Here is a 25,349-nt window from a genome sequence, read left to right as displayed (position 1 = left end):
GCTTAATAAGTCACTTTTGTAAACATACAGCAACGTTTGCTACAATATTTCCATCACACACTACAGTCAGGGAGGAAATAGGAGGTCTAGAACAACTGCAGCTTATGCTTCTAGACTTGATCCTGACACACACTGCATCTGGAGGCTGGCAGACTTGGATTCCTGGCTTTTCCAGAGCTTTGTTAAGCTCAGTGGTGTACAACATGCTATGAGTTGCCATATTCAGGACTAGAAGCCAAATCTTATGGAGAGCCCTTTTTTCCACATGGAAGGCTTTCCTTCTAGGAAGTTTTCAAACACAGCAATCAGCTCTGTTCTGCTCTTCCAGCAGTTTTGTACAGATTACGGTGGAACTGGTGAGCTTCTTTCTCTCTTTGCTAACACAAGTAGCGAGGAGAGTTTTACAACACCCATCAGTGAGTGTTGCAATCCAGGCATACGCCACGGCAAACTGCAATCACTCTGAGAGCAAGTGATTTCTCTGGGGACTTCAAAACACATGGTGCAGTGCGGTCTTTGGCACTTAAATCTTGCCTTACTTCAATGAGTGGAAAAAAAGTCAGAAAAATTAAAATAAAACAAGTTTAGATTAATGTAATCTCAGTGATGAAGGTATGTGCTCAAACTTCAGGAAATTATTTTTTTCAGCCTTACATCAACTCAGCTGTTTTGCATATGCTGGCCTTGGTTAGTTCTGCTCTATTTTGGGGAATAGATGTTAGTATGTTTTTAATATTTGTTTCATATCTCTGAGATTTACAATTGAAATGTATACTTTAATACTTTTGATAACATAATATTTATTCCTAAATCTCTGGAAAGATGGCCATCAATCCGGTCTTGTGCGGGTAAAGCCAAGTTTATGTACATGTATGTACATGTGCAAGAAAATATGCATTTTGTGTTGTGGCTATGGCTTCTCAGTGTGATCTGGAGGTAAAGAACCTATTTACCAGGATCATGTTGTACGCATGACCCACACAGCTGGGTAGGATGACAACTATGAGAGAACTGTGGCTCTGCCCTCGACCAGCCTTGTAGGACTGAGGTTCCATTGAATGGCCAAGGCTGGCAGGCACCTCTGGAGAGGGTCTAGTCCAGCACCCTTCTCAGGACTATTAGCTACAGTGGCTGCTCAGAGCAACATTCAGCCTGGTTTTTTATACTCCCCTGATAGACATGTCACAGTCATTCATGACAACTTGCTCCACTAAAGACACATTTTCTTATGTTTAAAAGGAATTTCCTTCAGTCTGCACCGTTTGCGTCAAGCCCTACCACACTGTTGGAAAGAACTAACTACTATAGTACTGACACGTCATGAGATAGAACAAGGTGTGACTGCAGAAGGGGGACATGCAGAGGTAGGGCAGCACTTTTCCTGGAGAAACACCCTTGTTCCAGGTCCTGGAGATGAGCATAACACAGTACAGTTTAAGCACGGGAATGATGAAGCCAGGAGGCAGGCATGGACTGTAGAGAGGGATCAAGACCACCCAAGCCGGCCAGAGCCCTCTGACCCATTTCCAGAAAGATCGGACTGCACTTGGTAACTAATTTACACGGAAAGTGAGAAGCCTGTCTTCAGGGTGGAGAAAACCTATCCATAAAAAGGTGCTCCTCCCAAGCCTGGGCAGCGACCCCTAGGACCGTAAGCTGGATCAATGCTGGAATCAGGACTGGTGATCTCTTTTCCTCTCTCTCTTTCTCTCTGCCCCTCTTTAACTCATCTCTTCCTTTCTTTCTTCCCTTTCAACCTACCCCTACATCCAAAACCCACTCCCGTGCTCTTACCCAGTAGGTCAGGGACTAACAAAACAACTTCCACGCCAAGCGTGCAATTCACTAATAAAACTTTCTGATTGTTTGCGGACCCTGTGACTTGTGTCGCTCCTTTGGACCACGAGCCTTTAGAAACCTCGGGGGCTCTCTTCCCCTTGCGGATGGGACGTCCCGCGGGGCGGGGGAGAGGAGAAGCTTTGCCGCCGGCGCTTCCTCCCGCCACCGTCACCTCGCCCGCTCCCTGCGGGCGCCGGGAAGGGGAAGGGGAAGAGGCGGAGCGGCGGCGCAGCCCGACTCACGGCCGCGCCCCGCCGCCGCCCGCCCCTTCCCGGCCCGGCCCGGCCCGGCCGCCATGTTGCGGCGGCGGCGGGAACGGGAGCGCCGGGATTGCGGGATCGCGGGGCGCTCGGAGCATGCGGGGCGCACGGAGCGGGCAGGGCGCGGAGCGGCGTCCCGCGGGCGCTCACCCCGCGCAGTGGGTGCTCATTGCCCCAGGTAACCCGGCGGGGCCGCTCCGCGGAGGGGCGGCTCTGCCGCAGCGCCGAGCTCTCCCGCCCCGCCGGCCCACTCGGGCAGGAGGCGGGCGATCGTCCCCGGGGCCTGGGGCGGGTGCCGGGGCTGCTGCGGGCGGCCGGGCCCCGCCCGGGTGTGCTAAGGCCGCTTTGAGACACGGCCTCTACACGAGGCCCCGCACGGTACCCGCCCTCCCCTCTCCAGGGACCCCGTTTCCCTCGCTGGATCAGTGCATTTAATTTATGTCTGTCATTAGGGTTTTGCCAAGGGCTCTTGCCGCCGATGTCCCTGATGGGGTCTCGCTGTCCCTTCCCCGGAGCTGGCGGCCCACCTTGCCTCCATCCCTTCAGTCCCTTCCTGCAGTTTTTGAAGGAAACGGTTCAGTGCCCTAAGCCACAGCTGTCAAACAGACTTCAGTCCTAAGCCAGAGTGCGATCTCCTCAGCTCCTGAATGTGAAGCAGGAGAGCTCCACATGGCAGCTCTGCAGGTGCAATATCCGCTGTGTTGTGGAGGCTTACTCTCTCCCATGCTGCCCTGAATCAGTGGGAGGATGCCTCTGCTCCTTACATGTATTTCTGCCTAGTATCAGGTGAAAACAAACAGATCACAAAATGTTTAGCTGTTAAAGAGTAAAAACAGGATGTGAGTGAAACAGGATGTGTTCAAATGCCAAGACATTAAGAGGAAGGAGACAGAACTGTCTTTTTCTAGTTTGGTTTTTAAGGAAATGTGACCTCCATGATTATCTGTTGGCCAGCTTTGTACTGTGACTATTTCCTAACTCGTCCATAACTGGAGAGTGTTAATAACCAAACCTGATTAAAAGGATGAGTTTTTCGGAGTAATTTTGTGAACTTTGGGTGTGATGATGTGAGAAATGCTGTAAATGGCATCACTGAAGCAAAGGTACAGAAAGAGCTTTGTTCAGCAAAGGTTGAAAATAAGGCAGGAGCTCAAACTTGAGACATGTGCCCACAAGAAACCAGGCTTCTCTAGGTACATGGGAAACAGAAAAAAGTGTTATGATTTCACTGATTCCTCTCTTCTTCTAGTTTTAACTTTTCAGTTCCACCTTTTGGTATCTGACATGCCTGATGCCTAAGAAAGGAATTTATAAAGTGAGGAATTCCTTTTTTTTAATATTGACTCTATGAAGACTAGGATTTAAAGCTGAATCTCGTATCAGATGACTGGCTATGCCAACAGATGTCCATACTGTGCAAATATTTACAAATATGCTTAGCTTATGCATAAGTAGTCAGTTCTGTGCAGTAAGTTAAATTCTTCAGTAAGTGTTTGCAGGATTGGAGCCAGAGCTTGTAACTTTCATGAAGCCAGACAGTTTGTATTACCAATTATGCCAGCACAGCTCTGACAAAATTTATATAGTACTCCAGACCTGTAAGAAAGTTTATTAAGCCTTAGTTGAACTTCAAAGCACATAGTGATTTTTAAAAAAAATCTGTGGCTGATAAATTCAGAACTCCACAGCTGATGAGAGCCAGCCAAACAAAACATTTCATGATTTTAGTTTTGTTTTAACATTATTTTCAGAAAAGCTTTTTTAAGTTAACATGTTACCGCTTTTCAGAATTCTGCATTTCATAACTGCTCTGTTGAATGAATCTCAGAAATTTTTCATTGGCTGTGTAGCAGAATGTGTAGTAGGAAGATCTGATTACTTTCAGGAATGAAGATGGTTGCAGTTGGATTTAGAACAAAAATGTCATTTGATGGTAAAATTCTGTTCATATGACAATCTATCTTCATAATACCTGTATGGCATTATGATACATACATACCTAAAACCAACTGATGCAGATGAGTACAGGATCTGTTTCTGGGTGTGAGTTCAATGCCATTTGTTCCTGAGTCTATGAAAAAAAGCTTGTCTGCTTTAATATTGAAGGTTATGAAATTACTACTGATTTCCTTGTTTAAGTACACATTGATATACTGTTATATTGCATGGACAGTGAATTGCTGCTCTGCCATTCAGAGCATGTGTGATGACTGACAGGACAAATTTCAGTTTCATTTTTGATTTTGTAGTTTTTATATTGGTTTCAGTGTTCTGGAAACAGCTCAGAAACAAGGAATCTCTTCTGTCAGGTAGAATTGAGCATGTTCTTTGTTGAAGTCATGATTCTGGCTAGAGGAATGCAGTCAGAGTGAGTTTTTTACCAGTGGTGTGAACTGTTTTTAGAGGGACAGACTGTCACTTTCTGTAGCAAATTAATTCTGATTAATTCAGTCATATTTCCAGAACTGTAAAAGTTTGGTAATTAGTGGTCCTCTCATGCCTGCACATCACAGGACAGAGCTACAAACCGTATGCTCAGCAGTTACTTTCATGGTTTGTAGAGGTGGATGAAGGTGTGGAGGGGGGAAGCAGGGTTGACTGAGCCAGTCTTTGTCCTCACCAGCTCTTCTGCCACACCAAGACACTTGGGCTGTTTGGCATGGGAGCGTGGCACAAAGGGGAGTCCAAGTAGGAAGGGAAAAGCCTCAGTCATATCTGATATGACTGCTAAGCAAGTCTGCTCTTCTGGGCAGAGAAGAGATTGCAAATTCTGAGATTCTGAGATTGCAAATTTACCTTTAGAGATGATAGCCTGCCCTTGGCCTGGTGAGAGGTCTTGTGCTAGTGTTTCTACTGATACTTGCTTTTTTTCCATGAAGACAGGGCAATTTGACATGCAAATACAATCATATTTTTGTTTTGTTTTTGGAAGTGCAGTGGTTCCTTGGTTAGAGATTGAACCACCAAGGACAGGACAAAGAGGGAAGCCAGAAGTGGTGGGAGAGGAGTTAGGAAGTGCTGCTCAGGCAGGGTGAGAAGAGGGTGGTAACCATGTTAATCACTCCAGAAAGGCTGGAAGCCGCTGATGGACATTGTGCAGCCTTTTTGGGGATGTGTAGTGAAAGGTTGAGAAATGGATGTGAGTGGCCAGGAGAGAAAACAGTGACAAACAGGAAGAGGGTAGATGGAAAGATTGGTTGTTGTGGAGGAAGGTGAAAGGACAGAAAACCTGGTTGCATTGGTAGTGGTAGAGCTGTGCATGCTGGCCTTGAAATAGAGTCAGCTCTTCGGGCTGTTTCTGCAGTTGCAGATTAACTGTGCAGTGGATATACAGGCACCAGATTTAGCCTGGGGCAGGCTCGGCTCAGAACTAGCAGTTTATTAGTTCAAGTGCTGTGCCATGTTAACACATCTCTGCTGTTTCCAGAACCAGCTTTGCAGTGCAGCTGCTTTCAGATGGTGTCTGAACTAATAAGTCCTGATAGACCAAGCTGGCTCTGTATAGACCCACTTGGGTGTTTCTGTGCTGTGCTCCGTGTTCCAGGGGATTTTATTAGCTTGGCTGGAAATCTGGACCTGAGCTTGCTTTGTGCAGAGTAGTTGACGTCGATGGTTAAGAAGACCTCCCGAATCTGGAGCTCTGGAGGAATCATGGTACAGAGACACCAAAGTGCTAACGGGTCCTGAAGGACCACACAGGCTTTGCTGGTGGATGGCTGAGTTTCCAGATAGTGCTTTCCTGCATTTCTAGTGGGAGCTGGGTAATCATTACCCTTGTATCCAAACTCTTTACCCGTGAGAATGTAGAAATGCCTGTACTGTCTTTCTGTTGTTGGTTTAGCTACTGAACAGGTACAAGAGAAAAATAGTAGCTCTTGAGGATTAAACCTTGGCTCTCTCACAGTTACAAAGTTACTAATGATGCGCTTTAATAGAGCGAAGTCTGTCTGTATTTACTGAGTATCCATGTGCCTTAAAAAAATACTGCTTCTTTTTAATGTGAATGTAGGAAATTTCTACCTGCCTTTTGAGCTGGGCCTGTGGAACTACATTTTTTTTATATGTTCTCTGAAAATCATAAGAGCTAGAAGTTATTTTCCAGACTGAGAATATTGCTGAGACCCAGCAGTATTTTAGGGCTATCTAAATCTAAAGATTTTTAATTTTAGGGCTATCTAAATCTAAAGGCAGAGCTTTGGAAAACTCTCAAATACCGTGGTAAAGTCACTGTGTCTGACATAGATGTGATCTGAGCTCTGTAGAACAAATAAACATTCTTACGCAATGGCTTCAAACTGGTCTTACCAAAATCACACTAGCTGCTCAGTAGGATTGGTGTGAAGGACAGTCTCTTTTTCAGTGTTCCTCAAGGATAGGTGTTATGTCAGAACTGAAACTATTTATATCCTTCACTAGTTTTAGCAAAGAGGTCAGGAACTGAAGGCAGTTTTTTAAGTGTGATGTTCCACTCTACATCTAAAGTTAAGACTGATGTATTTAATATGTTCTGTCTTTGTCTGTATTGGAAAAATAAAGAGGGGTTAGCTGCATGCTGAAAATTATTCTCAGCCTTTATTTTTCTGAGCTAGACAAGTTTAGCTGAGCACATTTTTTCAGTCTGCTGTTTTTTTTAAATAGTAAATTGATTAGCTCTTTTATTGTTTTATGGGAACTGCCATATGAATAGAACTGGAAGGGTTGCAATGGGGGAAGGAAATTTAACAATCCTATTATTTTTAGGAATTACTTATTCAAAAATAAAAGGAGCAGTTTCACATTATACTTGGCAAATTGTTTGAACAAATCTCATATATGCCAAAAGTCAAATGGAGGCAGAAATAAATGGACTGTGATGCCAAACCATGGGGCATCAGCACACATTAAATTAATCCTCCATCCTTTCAGTTGAGACTAAGGAACTTTTGTCTCCATGCAGTAACTGAGGAAGTATTTGACTTGAAAATTTTGGGTCATAGTGAGAGAAGGTGTCACAGCAAAAGAAGCTGTGGAATACTTAATTTGTGAAAATGCTTTGCTTTAAAAACAGAAGTAGACAGGTTTTGCATTAATTTTTTTTCCATCCTTGCTCTTTGATATAGGCTTTCACTTAGCATTTTTAAAAAAAATATGTTTATCTGCTGCAAAATGGATCACACTGCTGGGCTGTTAGGGTGCTTGAATCAAAGCCTGTAATGAATGTCAAAATTAAGCAGAATAATTGAACATTAATACTTTCCAGAATAATCTAGGTAAAGGACTTGGAAATAATGTTTGCAATAAACAAATATGTATTTTTTTTAACAGCTGAGTCAAAACATCAGAAAACCTATATAAAATAATTGCACATGTTTATATATCTTTTTAACAAGGTGAATATGAATATGCTTATTTTAGAAATTAGCACTCTGTGGGCATATTTTACTAAACCTCCCCCTAAACTGGCATTTGCATCTCCTGAACAAAGCCTTTTGCCTGCAGGTAATTTGCACTCTTTCTTACATGTCATCTCCTAAAAGGCATACTGAGCTCTGCTGTGAATAAAGCAGATATAACTGGCAAGCTAAGGAGCCAGAAGGAAGCATAGCAAATAAAATGACTGAAAAGAGATGTTTTAATGTGTAACACCATCTCCCACTTCTGCTTTCTGCCATCTGGCTTGGAAGAAACCAACTTATGCCAACTTAGGCCTCTCTGCATATGGGAATAGGGCTGATTCAGCCAGTAATACAGCTGCACCAGTGCTGACCCTATAAATATTGAGAAGGGACGTCTGTAGTTTTTATCCTTTCAAGTGATAACCAGTTCTTGAACTTCTCAAGACTGACCTCCCCTTTATTCAGCTGAAACTGCATATTCTGCCAAGCATCTCAACTTCAGTAATGGATGAATTAGTAGTGTCCATTGCTACTAGTGAGTCCATGAACATGGGTTTTTTCTGGCTAAGAAGTGAATTGTGCCAGCATAAGGGGAAGCCAAAAGATGCTCTCAGGCTTAAGTCTTAAGATTTAGCTGTATTGCCTAGCTGTGTCCTGGAGCAAAAGACCATTCAAATTGTCAAGTAGCATTTCTTTCTGAAGTTGTGGTCAAGTTAGAAAACAGTGCCATTTTTAGATACTGTGTTTTATTGTAGAATATTCTAAATTATGTCACATTGAACATTGTTTCCCTTAGGGCACCAAATAATAAATGCCATTACTAAAATGATTATTATTCTGTCTTTTACAAAAGGCCTGGCAGAAGTCCCCTTACTGAAGCAAGTACTATGTACAGTCATAGAAGGAGTAAGGTGGTGAGGTAACATCAAGTTTACATAACCGCATAACAATTAAGATTATTTCCAAAAATCAAGTGTGGGCAAGTACAAACCCATACCCTCTATGTAAGCACCTACAAAATATTGGCTGTTTGCAGAGGTGAATCGAGCTGTGTTCTGTTCAATGCTCCCCTGAGTATTGTGAGCCCAGGAAGCAACAATGTCGACCTGTGTCTCATCTCCTGCTTTCTCAACTCTGTAAATTCACGTATGATCTGGTTTTCTAAGTCATGTGCACTGGTCCAAGACACCTGTGTCACATATGGAGTAGGATATATTCTATACCATCTGCTGCTGCCATGGGTTCTGTCTCTTGTTCCAGTGAGCTTACTGATAGGATTGAAAGTTACTTCTTCATTGATTACTTCTCAGCTGGATGAGTGAACTGAGCTGACTTGCTGTGGGACCATGAGCTTGCTAGTTTTGGTGGAAAAAAGCAGCAGAGGTACAAAACAAGAAGGGAGCAGGGTTGGGAACCTCAGGACTGCACTTTTTATGGACTGTTATCTTTGGTCGTTTGAAGCCATTTATGAAACTGTATGCTCAGTCTGTGCATACCTGAATTAATTTATTATGCTTGCAGTTAATTGCCTTGTAACTTAGAAAAATTATCAAAAATTTGGGTGATACAAAGTACTGGATTTATTAATTATTTTTCACTAGGCTTTTTTCAGGGCATGCTGCACAACAAAAGACATGGACAGTGAATTAAAGCCATTTTCTTGAGGGTGGAGATTCTGAAAAGAACACAAATAAAGTGTTTAATAGATCGAACCTATCTGTACCCTTAGGCTGCTTAGTTTAAAGTCTTCCATAAAATGTCTATTTAATGGGCTCCATCATAATGTCTTCATCTGACACACCTTTCATGCACAGTTAGAAGTTAAGAAGGGAATGGAAAAGACTTGTGTAGGTGACGTATCATTTAATATCTGTTTTTAAATGAAATCTTAACTTTATATTTCCAGACTTAAATAGTCCTTTTTCTTTGCAGGGTGGTGATGGTTGGGAAATTTGTGCTCTCAGAGGGCTTTTTCCTCTTACGCATTTGACAGATATTTACAGCCTTTTTGCTTGCTTGGCTGGCAGCTTTTTGCATGGGAACTCCATATAACTTGATATTAGTCTGTTATATATAGTATTCTATAAGCATTAAAAAAAAAAAAAAAAAAGAAGGTGAATAGACTTTGCTTCATCCATAACAGTTTCACAGCTCCTAGTGGGAGTTTTACGTTGTTTTTCAATTTATTTATGTTGCTGTACCAGGTAACGCTTTTTTGTTTTAATGACCAGATTCATTACTACCTCATATCTATCCATTGTAGAAGAAATTATTGTCAGAAATCCTTTGGTTCATTTTCACTTTGTTTTGTTTATGTATTTTATAATTTGCCTGGTTGTATGTCTGACCTCCATGAAACACCATAATCTTTTCTCCTTTTCTTCAGCTGCCTCCTGGAAGTGTCTGCCTTCTATCTTCCCAGGCAGTTGATAGAGTGGGTTGCTGGCTGAGATACCTCCTTGAGACAGGATTAATTGAGCCCCTCTGTACCCTTCTATCAGTTTTTTACATCATTATAGTGTATGTCCTAGGAGAAAATCATGCTGTAATGACACATTACTTGTCAGCTGACCTGACTGTGGGCCATTGTTGGTAGAAAGTGTACTGTTCAAAAAGCTCTCACCTATCTCTCCCCAAGTATTCTTGGGGGAAAAAGTTCCTCAGGGCTGAGCTATGGGAACTGTTATAATAAGCATAGTGGCAATCATCTAATGCTTTCCTTTAGAATTTAACAAAACAGCTCTTCCTGTAATGTTACTTTTTACTGTTTATTTTCTTTAGGGTGATTTCTTATCTGGAGGTGAACCTTAAAATTGAAAAAAAAAATTCCTAACACAGATTAACTCTCAGTTTTGCTAGAAAACGGCTACAGTACTGCTTTTTAAGAAGTCCATGTTAACTTAGCTATAAGAGATCCTTGCTGAAATAGAAGGACTGATAAATGTAATGGCATTAAAGAAATCCAGTTACCTTTCCTGGCTAAAGTCCAGAGCACAAATAAGTTAGGTTTGGACACCTAACATCAAAAATCCCTTGCTCAGCATTTTCCTAGTCATGAGGTATTTAAATTCAGATAAATAGGGCCTTCTTTGCCCTTAAGGCCATATTAATACTGCATCCAGTTTTCCAAGCAGGCATTCTCCCAATTGCCTCTTTTTTTTGTCTGCCAACTTGACATATAGTAAGCCAATCTATAACAAAAATATACTTCTGATGCCCCTGGAAATGGAGTGGAATACTGCCTACATTTTGAGGAAATTGAATGTTAAAGAAACCGCTTTTGCCTTTGCCTGGTCCTTCTCTTCTCCTTGTGTATGTACATGTCCCTTCAGGCAAACTATTTTCCATGGCAGCCATGTGGAGAGTGTGACACACACTCTGATCCCATCGCCATGAGATACTGGGACAGAAGCCTGCAACTTGGACTGTTTGTTGGGATTTGATCCCTGCTGCCCTCTGTGCTGTGCTGAGCCCCTTGGAGCCTGAGTGAGCACCAAAGATCCCCTTTGGACAGAGCTGTGCTGCTCTTCACCACGTGGGGAAGAGCTCCTGGCAGGGCCAGAGGGACAGAGTAGAGGGTGCTGAACCTGGGATAGCATGGGGTGGGCCTGGATGAAGGAGTGTGGTTATCTGGTTGGGAAGATAGAGGATTGATGAGGAAGAGAAGGGAGACTGTATTCCTTGGGTTTGTTACACCTAGTGCTCCCTACCTATGGCTGTCCCCCAGGCTTAGCAGAGATGGATAAATTCAGTGTGTTACTAGCAGGTTAGGAAGAGATCATCTCAACCCAGTAAAGATGCAAATGTCATTAAAAGCAGCAAAAAATTAGGAAGGATTGACGACTTAATTGCTGACAAGATGCAACTTCAGGCTCAGCTGGGCTCATTCCCAGTGTTCATCAATCTGTGCATGAAGAAAGCAGAACAAGTGAGCACTGAAAGTTCCTTTGGGGTTTTTTTGTTTTGCTTTTTGTTTTAAATTTTGAAGCTCACATTTACTGTGTATATTTTAATATGTTCATGTGAAACACATCAAAGTAAACACGTGCAGTGTGTTTCTTTCACTATCATTAATCACTTCAGTGTTTTAAAAAGTAACAAAAAATACACTAATGTTAAACTGTGGTCAAGAATTGAAATATACACAGCTCTAGAAACTGGAAAGTCGCCTTTGCCAGGGCAAATGTAGCTTGACAACCATATGTTTATGTATCAGCATGTGAAGCAAGTCTGGTTAGCAAATACGGACTTTTTCCATTAAAAGCCCTCAGCTTATATTGAAACTTTTTGAAGCATTTTTTCAAGCCACCTGAACACTCAGTTGTGTATTGAAGGGAAGAAAATTACTTTCAATTCTCTGAACAACTCTGAGAATTATTACCCTCCAACACTTTTATCACTGAACACAGTTGTTTTTTGTGTCCTGCTTAATGTCTTTATCTGGGCAACTTCTGTTGGTGGCACAACTGAATAACAAGGAGTGGATATGAAGGTAGGAGTTATTTGGGCCTCTTTCTTTTTTGCCCATGAGGTGTTAGTGAAGAGTCATGTGTGAGAAGTCCACTTGTCCTTTTCAGATATGTTGGGGCTTTCAGGAAGGGTGGAGGACAGCTACTTTCAGTTGTTCCTACTTCCCTGTTTGCCAAAGAATTGTGCCAGCTCCCTCCTCCCAAACCTGCTGGGCACTTCTGTTCCTTTGAATAATGATGCAGTCTGCCTCTACTGCTCTTCTCTGCTTTTCTCAGCAGCACTGTAACACAAACATCAGCCTGATCTCTGTTAGTCCATTCTCTGGGGTCTGGATACTCATTATATATGTGAAATGTTTTAGTAATTTTCCTTGCTCTGATGAATGCCTGTATGAAAGGAATTGAGGCAGAACTGGCAGTTTGCAGGCTAAGAAAGATGATGCTGTCATGGTGCTCTTTACTGAGATGTGGGAAGTTGTTTTCATAAATATAAGTTAGACTTCCCCTACAAAGAGAACTTGGCTAGAATAGAATTAACTGGGGATGCTTATAGTATGTTTTTTTGTACTTGAGTCAGCATCCTTGTGGTAGCTGTTTCGTTCTTTTTTCAGTTTCACAGAAAAAAATATGCTTTTGTGGCTCTGCTTTTTATCTTCTGTTTGTTCAAAGATACAGGGGAGAAAATAACTGTAAGGTGCTTCAGCCAGAGGTACTGCATTCTCTGAGCTTCTTTTTCTTGTGGGGGAAATTAAATGCAGTCTTTATAGTTCAAGTTTAAACATAACAGATAAATAAGTGTGCATGTTTTTCACAGATATAACAACTAGAATAGGCTAATTCCTGCATAATCTGACTTTGTGAAAGCTTTAAAGGATAGTTTCTTCCTGTGTGTATTTTACCTTTTGGACTTCCTTAATGTCCACGTTGTGCTTGGCCTAACTAACCAAAGCATTCTCTTTGTCTTTGTGACTAATCAGGGCAGCATATCAGTTCATCTTACTTAACTGAGATGTCAAATTTAGGAGCTCTCTTGCCTGAAGGCTCTCTAGGGGGAAGTGGTTTTCAAAATCTAAATCATCCCCAGGTGCATATCTTTCCTGTGACAGATAGAGAGTGCCAGGAAGTCTGGAATCATAATTTAAGTGCCTTGATCAGGTAGGATGGATTTGGGCTGAGGCATACAATTTTTAGGCAGATGTGTGTGTGTGTTTTCAAAAAGTGTCAATCCAATTAATTCTGAATGTCTTGGTGAAGCAGATGTGAAATACTTCACAATTTACAAGTTTATAACTTTTTCCTCTCCCCCTACAGAGGCTGCTCTTGACCCCCCTAAGACACCTGACAGCGAACCCTTGTTTACAAAACTGCGCAACCCAAGCACAGGCAAGTTCTGGAACTGTGACGTGAGCCTGTTAAAATTCTGGTTGATTTTCTCCACCACCAAAAGATTCATATTTCACAAAGCTGAAATAATGATGATAGGTACAAGTCTTAAGTGCCAAAGATACTGCTGGTTATGCCAGGTGGTTAATGCTGTGCAAACATTTAGGATTTCTTTCATAATTTTAATTGGTTGAACTGTTTATTCATCGGAAATATTGGCAGAACAAAAAAGGGGTGTAATTTAAGTTCTGTTTTTAAGTGCATTAGTTTTGGGGAGCTTAGAGTGTTGGGTGTTGAGTCCAAGCTTTTTTTTTTTAAATCCAGATTTAGGCTTCTTAGCATTCATCTTATGCTATAAAATAAACAGAGTTAGAAGAAGTGATTCAGTTGTACTTACCAAGCATTGTGGATCTTTTCATGTTTAAATCTAATTTTCTTTTCATGGCCCAGGTCATGGTGTCTCTTTTCCCCTTAACAGAGGATGAGGCACTTAGAATTCAAAATACATGAGAAAGACCAGCAAATGCAGGCAATACAATGACACCACCATCCCACCATTACTTTCTTCTGGTCGTATTCTGCTTTTTGTCAAGGATTTGTAATTATTCTATGATTAATTAATAATTGGAGTGTGTGATATTGCAACAGAACCTTGCAGTAAGGCTTTTGTTAGGGTTAACATTCTGTTTGAAAAATGTTTTTCATGCTGGATTTTTTCCTTTGCCTGAGCTTGTTTCTTTTCTGTAGATTGAAGTTTTATGGTTTTGGTCTGAAACTGACTGCTTGTATTTATATGTATTTACATATATATGTGTAACTGAGTCTTCAAATGCATTTTAGTGTCACAGTATTGGAACCATATTTGTTCTTGAAAGAGGAAAATTGTCAAAAATAATAATACAGAATGTAAAATCACTTACTTATCATGATATCTGTTTCTTGATTGCTCAGATTTACAGTGGGAATATAAAGCCACATCTATTTTCCACCTGTGTTATTATTTCCTGCTGTAGCATACTGCCTTTCTAGTTTGTTATGTTTTTAAAAGCATATATGTTAATTTGTTTTTCTCTGTGTAAAAAGAGATCTGTTTACCTTGTAGAATCTTGGGAAAGTTTTCTGGGGAAAACCTAAAGTGCAATGATTGCCTGGGTGTGTTCCTTTGGAATTTACAGGACCTTATTTATAGGCCTGCATAGACTTTCAGTTATGTAGCCTGTTATAAATACAAAGTCTGAAAATGGAAGAACTGAGAACACACTATTAATGTATTTTCCTTACCTTTGGGTCTAACAGATGAATTGTTGATGCCAGATACTGTATAAGTAGGCACTGAAGGACTCAGCACACTATAGAATTCATGCTAACTTTATTAAATAAAAGCATGCTTCATCCTTTATATAGACAGGTAAAAAGAACAAAATTTCTATTCCTTACAAAGACTATAAAGTAAGATCAGACTGCAATTCGGAAGTACCACAAGAACCATCAGTGAAGTGAGCAAAGCTGTCCAGGTTCTCTCTCCATCCCCTGCAGTTCCTGTCTAACAGTACTATAGGGAACCTGTGGTGACTGTCCTTTTAGCATAATGACATAAATTAAGGAGCTCTACTTAGGTAATAAGAAGGATCCTTTTCCCAAGATTTCGTAGCTCACCACTGGGTTTGGCTAGCACACTCACTGGTAGGAATCTTAAGTTGTTCAGTCAGCACTTCTGTGAGTAGTTTGATATGGGGCTGATCAAACTGTGGTGTAGACCCTTGTTGAGGGTGCACATGGTAATGATTGAAACGTCTGCTCCCCCTTATGACTAGTCATTGCTCCCCTCCTCCCCTACCCAAAAGAAAAATTATCAGAGTACTGAAATTATATCCTTAAGTGAGGTTAAACATCTGGTCAGCCTTTTGGATAAGGGGGAAAAAAATGCATTATCAGTCATTTTTGGGAATTCATGTGTCTGCCCATTTTCGCTGACCTCCCTCCGCACCTGGGGGTGTCTGCAGACTGAGAAGAGCAGTGCTGATGTCAGCTTTCAGGGCGTACACTGAGGCTTCTCTGAGCCAGCCCATCATCTGCAAGTCACTGCACCTTTGCAATTTATGTGCTCTGAGCAGTATAGCCCTGCTGTAGTTGTTCTTGTTTCTTGAAGATGGATTGATAACTAAGATAGAAGCAGTCCAGCCAACAGACTCAGCTGACCACATTTCTGTGGCCCCTTCTGTAGTTGTGGCAACTTCCCATTTCAGATCTGGAAAATGCCAGTCCTGTTTGCGGTGTGTTTGTCACTCTTTCATTGTAACCCAAAACTAATGTAAAATGGTAGAGCTGTGTTAAAATATAAAGCTTTTATTTTCCTTTGCCAACTATTAAGGTTCTGATGAGCACTTCAAACCAACTTCTTCTAGCTTCCTCATTTACTTATATGTCTACCCATACAGAGTCATCACAATCCATTTTGGTGCACAAAAAAAAAAAAGAATATTTCAAATTGTCCATGAAAGGTTTGAGACTTTTGTTCCCCTAACCCAGAGTCTGCTATCCTCAAGACAAACACCATGGAAGGAGAGGGAATTCTCTTGTTTTTCACCTTCCCTCTTCACTGCAGAAAAAAGCTGATTTCTTGAGTGATTTTGATTTGGGTTTGGATCAAAGGCTTTGTGTTGCAAGATGAACTATTCACACATCTTATTTATTGATTCAAATTCAGTTTCGTTTATAGAGCTGGTAAATGAACATCTGTATATAATAGTGTTTTTTGTCTGAGCTCTCTTTGTAGTGAGTTTATATAGACTGTGTGTATGTTTGTGTGTCTGTATGTATATAAGGCACATTCTTCAAACATATTGGCTATTCTTTTGATTTTTCTGAAAGCTTACAAACACAAACCAGATTTCTTTTCAACAGGGGAAGCAACCCTTTACTTATTCAATAGTGGTGCACAGCAGCTGTTTGAAGTAAAAGCTTTTCACGAGGAACGTCGTTCCTGGTTTATAGGTCAGACTGTTCAACAGGGTGAGTTGGATAATGTGTCTTTCCCCCATCTTTAGCTAATGTTTGTAGACTGACCTTCTCTCTTTCTTCTAGTAAATTTACAGGTGTTTTTCCTAGTTGTTTGAGACATGCTGCATCCTATCCCCACCTTCTGATAGACTCACTTGCCATATGGATTTAACCAGGGCTGGGGGCTTTGTCATTTCTCTTTAAAAGGTTGCCTTTGGCAGCCTCAATTAGACAGATGTTCATTTGTCATCTCTTGAAGGGGAAAGGAGGGGTAAGTAATTCAATTGTGTTTAAACTGAAGTGCCATAAAATAGTTAGCTTTACTTGTCAATCACACCAGCAAGTCCTCTGTGTAAGTTAATATGTATTATCCTATGGGAAAGAAAAGAAAGGGCTGGAAGGCCAAGTGAAGTGGTGTGTTAGAGCTCTAAGCACTGGAATGTATGGTCTTGTGTTCTTTAAATTGCCTTTGTAGTCCCCAGCCTAAGTGCTAGGTTCTCAGGAGAGGTCTGAAGCTGCTATTTCAGTGTCCTCTCTGAAGGCAGCTGGTCTGTACTATCCTGGACATTCTCTGATCCTGCTCACCTTTCTGAAATGAGGAGGAAGTTTGTGTAACTTGCTTGTGATGGTTTTTACAATCCATTTTCAGTAAGGATGTTATTGTAGCAGTGTTTCTCTGCCAGCATGTCCACAGACCAGCATTTCCATAAGTATTAATTCAGAAGATTAAGGTATATTTGTTTTATTTCTTTCCATTAGAGAAAAGTCCATTTATAGTAATAAATAAAAGCAACCCTTCCAGACATATGCCTTCTTTCACGGTAATATCCCAAAGTGTGTGCTAACTTTTAAACATCCTCTGCAGGCACATAAAGCAATGCAAGCAGTATGTCTCTGAGCTTTTCCTTGCTGTCTTGGGGGTGAGCCAACAGACTGGATCTGCTCCTTGCTCCCAATTATGTCCACATTGTATTCTCTCTCTCCCTTTCTAACCTTTATTTTGGCCCTTGGGAAACAGTTGCCTTAAGAAATCATGCCCTCAGTTTTCTTTTAAAAATACTGTGGAAAAACTGTTCCTGAATGTTAGGGCAAAAAAAAATCTGTGTGTTTGCAGTTAAAACAAATTATCTGGTTATCTGCAGAGAAGTGCAGAGGTCTTTATACACCTCTAGTGAATCTGAATCTTTAGAACAAACAAAAATAACTCTTCCTGGAGGTTGGGTGGAAAGCATTTAAATGGAAGCTTTGAGAAAGTGGCTAGTGGGTCTTTTTCCTCCCAATTTCAGTATCAGAGCTTTCATGTTTGTAAGTAGTCCTGATGCTTGCTTTGCCTCACACTGAGCATCATATTGGTAATACGCATGGTAGGTTGGATATCAGCTTTGCCCAAAACACATTTTTCCCGCATGATCTTTTGTTAGTTTTAGGGTCACCATAACAGGATTTATTTTTCTTTAATTATCTTAATCATGTGCTTAAAAAAAAAAAAAAAAACCACAAAAAAAACCCATTTATTTGTTTTTGGTTTACTAATTACTGTCAAATTGTCATCAATTATTTGGTGTCATTAGTGAGTTTCCTTGATGTTACATTGTTTCCAATTATCTGCAGTTGTACAAAAGGCGTGACTAAGCCATTGTCCTGAACTGAACTCCAGATGGGCAGAGGTGTCTGTTTCAATGGGAGATCAAGTTCTTCCTTTGTGTGTAACCTAGAATGCAACACACTGAGCCATATTTTCTGATCTAGGTTTATTTTGTTCCATTAGGAGACTGCAACAGATTCTCCCTTTACAAATGAAGGCAGCTCTCGCTTAACTAGCCCTTGAAATTCTTTCTTGTCCTGCCTGTCTCTTCTGCCATCACAGTGTTACCTTGCCCAGTGTTAGAGGTGGAGTATTGCTGAATGTCTCTAGTATACCAATCCAATTTCTGTTGGCCCCCAAATCTGCCAATAGAGGGCAGCTTCAATTTTGCTGGTTTTAGTACAGTCCAGAAAAAAGGCAAAACTCAGAGTACATAAAGCAGAAGTCCTGAAGTGGAGTTTGTGCTTTGGTTCAGCAGGGTAGACAATTGAGTTATTTCTGTATTTTTAATATAAAATTAAAAATACAATTTTTCTGTTTGTTTTATTAAAATATTGGGATGCTTGCTAAAAAAAAAAAATTCACACTCCTAAAAAAATTCCTGAAGTTCCAAAAAGTCAATATATTGTAGAAACTTACTTCTACATGTCTGTCACCTAGATGGGCGCCTGCTGTTTGTTACACCAATGGACCCCTTATTTCTGATACTTTACTACCTCATAAAGGCAGACAAAGAGGTAAGCCTGCTTTATTTTTTTATCTGGAATTCTCAGGAGAAAACATTATTTCTGACTTCAGTTCCACAGAAGTTATGTTAATTTTACAAAGAGTGGCTTCCATAATAATGGAAATTTAATTTGCTTTTAAAGCAGAATTATCTTAATACCAAGAAGTATTTTTGTTTCCATCAAGTTTTTTGGTTGGTAAATTATGTTACAAGAGTCAGCTTTCAATCTCAACAAACACTAATCACCTTCTTTTTTAAGAGAGGAGAATCTCTTTTGTCTTTGTGTGAGAGCCTGTTCCAGAACTGTTGAATTTAAAATGCTGACATGTTATCAGATCAAAACCTTTCTGAGTGTTTGATCAGAGCCCTTTCTGAGGTAAAATGGTTATTTTGGGAAAGAAGGGGAAAAGAAAGAAAAACTTGGATGCTATGGAGGAGGAAGGAGGAACATTTCTATGGCAGTTTGAACTTGAAAGGAAACAGCAACATTTGTAGAGATGCGATATCGTAGAACAGCAATGGGATGATCGAGTATCCAAATGTTGGGTAATTAAAAAATGGCTTCATTGATTTATCATGGGTGTAGCAAAACCTCACTTAAATTTCTGAAATGCATTAAAAGTCGTAGGCAAATTTTCTGATTTTTTTTAATAAGCAGCCTGTGAAAAAAGGGGCACAAAATAAAATCAAAATGTTGATTTTTTTTTTGTTCTTGTTTTTCTGCTTTCTTATTTTGTTTTGTGGAGACAATGGACTTTATGCATCCTAAGAGATTTTGCTGTAAAAGAATTTCTACAAGGTTCCTTGCTATTTTCTGCTTTATATTGCAAGTGGAGAATGCAGGAGAACAAATTATTTATGGTGAAGACATAAAGTCTTCCTATACCTTTGTAATAGTAACTTACTGTTCTGTCATGATTTTTTAATTTTTTAAGGTATAGGGTGTGCAGATGTATTCTGTATTTTGGTGGTCAGGCTGGCCCATCAGAAGAGGTCATTCCACAAGTAGTTCAGCTTGTTCCCTGGGCACTGTGCTCTGAATTCATCATTCCTTTGAAAGCTTTATACCAAATTTAAATTAGGGAAGTAGTAAATCTCCTCTCTTTGTATGGAGTGGTGTAGACATAGCCTGAGTAAAGGACAGCTACTGCTGCTTTTTCTGTGCATGGGAAGAGTCCTGTGCTGCCCTTCACTTTTTCAGTACATTGTTTTCTAGATTTTCTGGTTTTCTAGGCCAGGCATGATGCCAGATAAATGCGTAGAGCTGTTGTGGGTCCTAAAAAATGGCAAATGCTTTCCTGCAGCACCTTGCCTATGTTAGTGTATTCTATAGTCTTGTGGCAAGGTTAGCCTGAATGCAGCACAGTCACTTCCAGCTTGAGCTAATGGATGTCACTGGATATGATAGAATCATCCTTTGCACTGTCCTTTGATTCTGATAGTTGGATGCAGGATTGCTTGGTGTGTCTCTGAGCAGAGCCATCTCCTATGTAGCACCTTTCTTGTCTTAGGCTCTGTGCCCATGCATGATGTAAATGCAGCTGTCTTGTTTTGGGACACAAGCAGGTAAGTTATCTACAAGAAAGAGCTTCTTGCAGTTTTATTTTTGTGTCTCTTAACTTCTTTTTGGCACGGTTATTGTGCCTTTTCCCTTTTAAGGAGAAGAAACCCTCTAAATACTTTCTTAGTTCTGCTTTTTGTGTGTTTGTTTGGGACTTTTTTTCTTGTTTTTATTGTGATTTAACAATAGATGGTTACTTTTATTAAGCCTCCGAGTGTCTAGCAAGAGAATTAATTAATAATGAAAGCAGTGTACTCCAAGTAGGTTTTTCATGCTGACCAGTATAATGAGTTCAGCCTTGGCTGCAGAGACCATGCACTCTCTGAGCATGAGAAGTTCACAGAGTCTTTGTACTGATGCACTAAAGGATCTTTCCAAAGGGAAGGTTGCCAGTTGTGCCAAACCATGCTGAATGATTATGCATTGTTTGGCAATGGCAAAATTTGTTTGATGGTTCTGTCATCTGTGGGGCTATTTAAGTTGTGCCAAAATCACTTTATATCCCTACTCTGGCCAAACTGGAATTGACTTTGCAGAGGTGAAAGGTTAATACTGTGTTCCAGAAGCTGCCCTGCTCCTTTGAGATTTATCTTTGTGGAAGGAAAAGCAAAATTTGAATGGAAGTTATGACACTGGGTTTAATCCAACAGGTTTTGGTCTAAAACATTATTGGCACACACTGACTACTGTGTCTTATGTCATCTTCCAAAAAATTCTGCTGTACTTCACATTAGTTTCTCCCTGTGTTGTTTTAAATTTGACCTTTTAAGAGCAGTGTTTGAGGAGTTCAGCATTTTGCAGGTATTTACTGGTCTGAAATAAATATTTATAGCTTGCTCTGTAATCAGTTTCTGAATGTGTCATGTGTTACCATTCAAAATACGATCTTCTTTAAATCCTTTATTTTAAAACTATGACCATTGCATGCATATATATTTATATACATATGTGTAGTGTGTATATATGTGTCTTAACATTTTAGTAATGCTTTTGTAATCCCTTTGATGTATTTTCAGCAGCAAGGAAAGTTCCAGCCACTTGATCAAGTTGTGCTAGACTCAGAATACCCTAGCTGCCCATTGCTGCTGAAGTGTGCAGATGTTAAACAGTACATACAGCACATAACAGAAGAAAAAGGTGAAAAAAAGGGGTGGGGGGGAGGGAGGACAAAAAAAGTACTCAATTTGTTAGTGTCACCTCATTACAAGATATATTTAAATATTGTTTTTTGCTTTACCAAACAACCAAAGTGCTGGACACAGCTGTACTTCAAAAACAGAAGCTTAGTCTTAGAGCTTGTCATTGCAGTTTTGTGAATAGAAATATGTGGATCTCAGATTATCTGCTGCAACTCTGAAAATCTCATGCAGTCTTGTTGCTAGGTGTCATACAAATGATAAACCAGTCAGAGCTGGCTTCTTGACATTATTGTATATGTTGTGAAGTCTCTTCAACTTGGATCAGAATTTTACATCTCTCTAAATTCTTTATTTAGTGTAGGATGGTCTGGTGTGGAAGTGCTCCATTTTACTTTTTTTCATCCTTTGTCACAAAGCATTAAAACAGTAGAAAAAAGCTAGAGAAGAATGAATATGCTGCTGAGAAAGAAGAACACAAATTTTCTGGCTTTGCATAATTTAGTGTTGTGGGTTTAAGCTTAAAGACTTAATTGTTTTAAAATACAAAAATTGGTTGAGATGCATAAGTATATGAGAGAGAAAACTCAAATGGAAAAGGTTATCAGGCTATCAATTCTGTACATAGTTTCCTCAACCTTTGCTCAGAATTCCCTTTGTGGGGGCTTTCATTTTATTTGAGGACAATATATGCTTTCTAGGGAAGGGACAGGAGCATGATATTATTTTTGCAGGTTTGCAGATATGCAAAAAGTGCAACACCTCAGATTTTATTTTCAGTCCTTTAAACAGGCTTGCTAACTCCCTGATAGGGAATGGAGATTTCTCTACATGCACATGGAGATCTGCAAGAGAACATACAGGAATCTTTTGCACCACTGAGTGCAAGTCTAGTAAGCTGTCTGATTCTTATGCACCAGAGCTCATCCAAGGAGTTGAGGTTAAAGTTAAAAAAATAGATTGGAAACTACAAACATTAAGAATTTGCTTTCAGAAAGCAAGCTCACCCTTATCATTGATATATATATATAAGAAGAAATATTTTGATGATCTACAGATAATTGGAAGTGGCTAAGGAAAGACGATGAAAAAATAAAGTCTGCTAAGTAAAAGACCAGACCTCCTTCTAGCTGTAGAGAGCATTAAGGTGTTTGTGGGGGCAGAAGCTGTAAGTTTATTTAGGTGAACAAGTTTAAGTATTTTGAACTTGATATGGTGCATGTGCAGTAAGGTAGGGAAGTTGCATTTGAACTTCAGGGCAGGACATGTTTCTGTTGAAAATGCTCATATTCACAAGAGAGCATAAAATCTATGTAGCAAGGCTGTTGCCACATTCTGTTTGGGACCGGGGTAGTTGGAATTATGTGCTTCCATAAACACATAATTGTGGAGTAATATTACTATTCCTTCTGCATTTCCAAAAGAACCTACAGAAACATCTAGTTACATTTTTGTATCATTTGGACCAAATAATCTTTTTCTTTGGGTGAGTTCTGAATTTTGAGAAGTCTTCTTTAGGACAGGTGCATCTGAAATTCAAAACCACTTTGCCTTCTCATGAAGTGGCAGGTATTTCCATTAAAAAGTATTTTTAAGCTTTCAGGCAATTGCTGTGCCTTACAACTTGTCTAACATGTGATAAGTAGCCAGGGTGAGAGAAGAGCTGTTACAATCATCAAGGTTGGATGAAACCTTCAAGATGGTCTAATCCAAGTGTCAACCTAGCACTACCATAAGCACTCCTAAACCATATTTCCAAGTGTCACATCCAGCCTCCTCTTGAACACTTCCAGAGACTGATTCCACCACTGACCTGGGCACTTTATTCCAAGGCCTGACCACCCTTTCAGTGAACAAATTTTTCTAATATCTAATGTGAAGATCTCCTGGTGCAGCTTACAACTATTTCCTTTTGTTCTTTCACTTGAGACATGGCAAAAGAGACCAACCCCACTTCAATGCAACTCCTTTCTGTTTCTGTTAGGTGTAGAGAGCTATAACGTCCCCCCTGAGCCTCATTGAGAGTAAACACCCCCAGCACCCTTAGCTGCTCTTTATCAGACTTGTGCTCTAGACCCTTTACCAGTTCGGTTGCCCCTCTCTGGACACACTCCAGCACCCCGATGTCCTTCTTGTAGTGAGGGTCCCAGAACTTGAGGTGTGGCCTTATCAGTGCTTATGGGGATAATCACTGTCCTGGTCCTGCTGGCCACCCTATACCTGATAAAGGCCAGGGTGCATTCTTGACTTTCCTGCCATCAGGACACATTCTGGCTCATGTACAGCCACTGTTGACCAGCACCTCCAGATCCCTTTCTGCTGAGCAGCTTTTCAGCCACTCTGCCCCCAGCCTGTAGTGCTGCAGAGGTTTGTTGTTTCTTGACCCAAGTGTAGGACCTGGCTTTTGTCCATGTTGAGCCTCATGCTGTTGGGTCTCGGCTCATCAATCCAACCTTTCCAGATCCCTCTGCAGAGCCTTCCTACCCTGCAGCAGATCAACACTCCTGCCCAACTTGCTGTCATCTGTGAACTGACTGAGGGTGCACTCAATCCCCCCCATACAGATCATTGATAAAGATATTAGATAAAGAATTGGCCCTGAGGTCACTAGTGGCTCACTGCCAGCTGGATGTAGCACAACTCTCTGGGCCTGGCCATCCAGACTGCTTTTTACCCAGTGTAGAGTGTACCTGTCCAAGCCATGAGCTGCCAGCTTCTGTAGGACAGTGCTGGGAGAGGCAGTGTCAAATGCTTTCCAGAAGTCTAGATAGACAACATCCACAGCCTTTCCCTCATCCCCTAAGGAGATCACATTATCATAATGGAGGTCAGGTTGGTCACTCATCTCAGAAGGGGAAAAATGGAGCCACATCCTTTTGGCTGTCATACTTGAGTCTGTGTAGGAATTTAGGACAAGGTCTGGATTATTTTTTTTTTGAAGGGGCACTTCCTCTAAACAACAGTACAGCCTTTGGGCAGTATTTATGTTCTCAAAACAAAGCTTTTCAAAGAAGTGTTTGCTATAGACAAGATCTTGTGTCTTGGCCGAACTTCTGTATCCATTCTAATACTGTATTTGTAGTTGTTATCCGTCTGGGAGCATCCTCCCATAAACTGTAATCTGTTAGACAGTAGTGAAGATGCTTCACTTCTTGGTTTTTTTCCATTTTAAGTAATATATTATATACACCTATAAGTTTGTGTCATTTTGCCAACAAATTGTATTAGCTGTTAAATGTGAGTTCACTTCCTGGTTTTTCTTTTGAAATGTGAAGTGAGCAATGCTTTTGTCATAAAAGCTATAGACATACTCACACATCAGCTTTATGTGATGTTCTTGGATTTTCCCAGGCATGTACCTGCATGTACATGCTGCTGCTTTTCTTGCTTGGGTTTGGATTGGGTTACAGTGGGGCTTGTTCTTAGGATTTCTTTTTTTTTTTTTTGAACTCCAAGAGTACTGTTATGCAATGAACCAATTGGCACTTGCTTGCCTGTCATGCACGCATCACCTTTCTGTTTAATCCACTTCTATGTGTTTCATATTCTCATGTCTTTTATTGCTTGTAAAAAATACCAGCATTATGACTTCAGGTACTCACTCTTTTCTGGCTCTTAAGACCTGTTGTCCACTTTGTAGCCTTTCTCATTTTAGGAGTCGAACATTAAGGCAAGAAATACCAGTTGCGTTAAGGCTTCTGCAGCTCTGTTCTGCTTGACAGAACTTAACAACATAATTATTTCACTCTTCATTTAGTCTTAAGACTTCTAACATCTGTCTAAGAAATTCTTACCCCAGAGCACTCACAGTTTACACTTACTGAATTAGCAGAAAATCCACCTTCCCTGGCCTCATTCTTGAAGGGCACTGAAAATTCATTTAGCTGAATTAAATTCTGAATTACCTGCTTTAATAGTTGTGGAAAGGGTGTGTTGCAGCTCACTAAGTCTGGGTGAGGCATGTTGTTTGCTAATAAATTCTGACATTGGATTGAATGTACAGTAGAGAAAGTT

The 25,349-nt window shown here is 40.5% G+C and overlaps 1 protein-coding gene across 4 annotated transcripts in view; it reads left to right on the top strand.

The window, feature by feature from the left end:
* The first annotated feature begins 2,125 nt into the window (after nt 1-2,125).
* The window catches only part of RNASEH2B (ribonuclease H2 subunit B), a 43,378-nt gene continuing 20,154 nt past the window's right edge, over nt 2,126-25,349 (top strand). For 3 of the 4 annotated variants that reach the window (XM_053935758.1, XM_053935754.1, XM_053935756.1), the window contains exons 1-5: nt 2,126-2,277; nt 13,255-13,326; nt 16,231-16,338; nt 18,572-18,648; nt 21,216-21,336. In XM_053935758.1, the coding sequence (XP_053791733.1) occupies nt 2,196-2,277; nt 13,255-13,326; nt 16,231-16,338; nt 18,572-18,648; nt 21,216-21,336 (460 nt within the window). In that variant the 5' untranslated portion in view covers nt 2,126-2,195. The remainder of the gene's footprint in view (nt 2,278-13,254; nt 13,327-16,230; nt 16,339-18,571; nt 18,649-21,215; nt 21,337-25,349) is intronic. The other variant, XM_053935755.1, reaches the window with a different exon arrangement.

The sequence above is a fragment of the Vidua chalybeata genome, chromosome 2, assembly GCF_026979565.1.
Source record: "Vidua chalybeata isolate OUT-0048 chromosome 2, bVidCha1 merged haplotype, whole genome shotgun sequence".
In the NCBI taxonomy this organism is placed as follows: Eukaryota; Metazoa; Chordata; class Aves; order Passeriformes; family Viduidae; genus Vidua; species Vidua chalybeata.
This window is presented reverse-complemented; position numbering and strand designations above follow the sequence as displayed.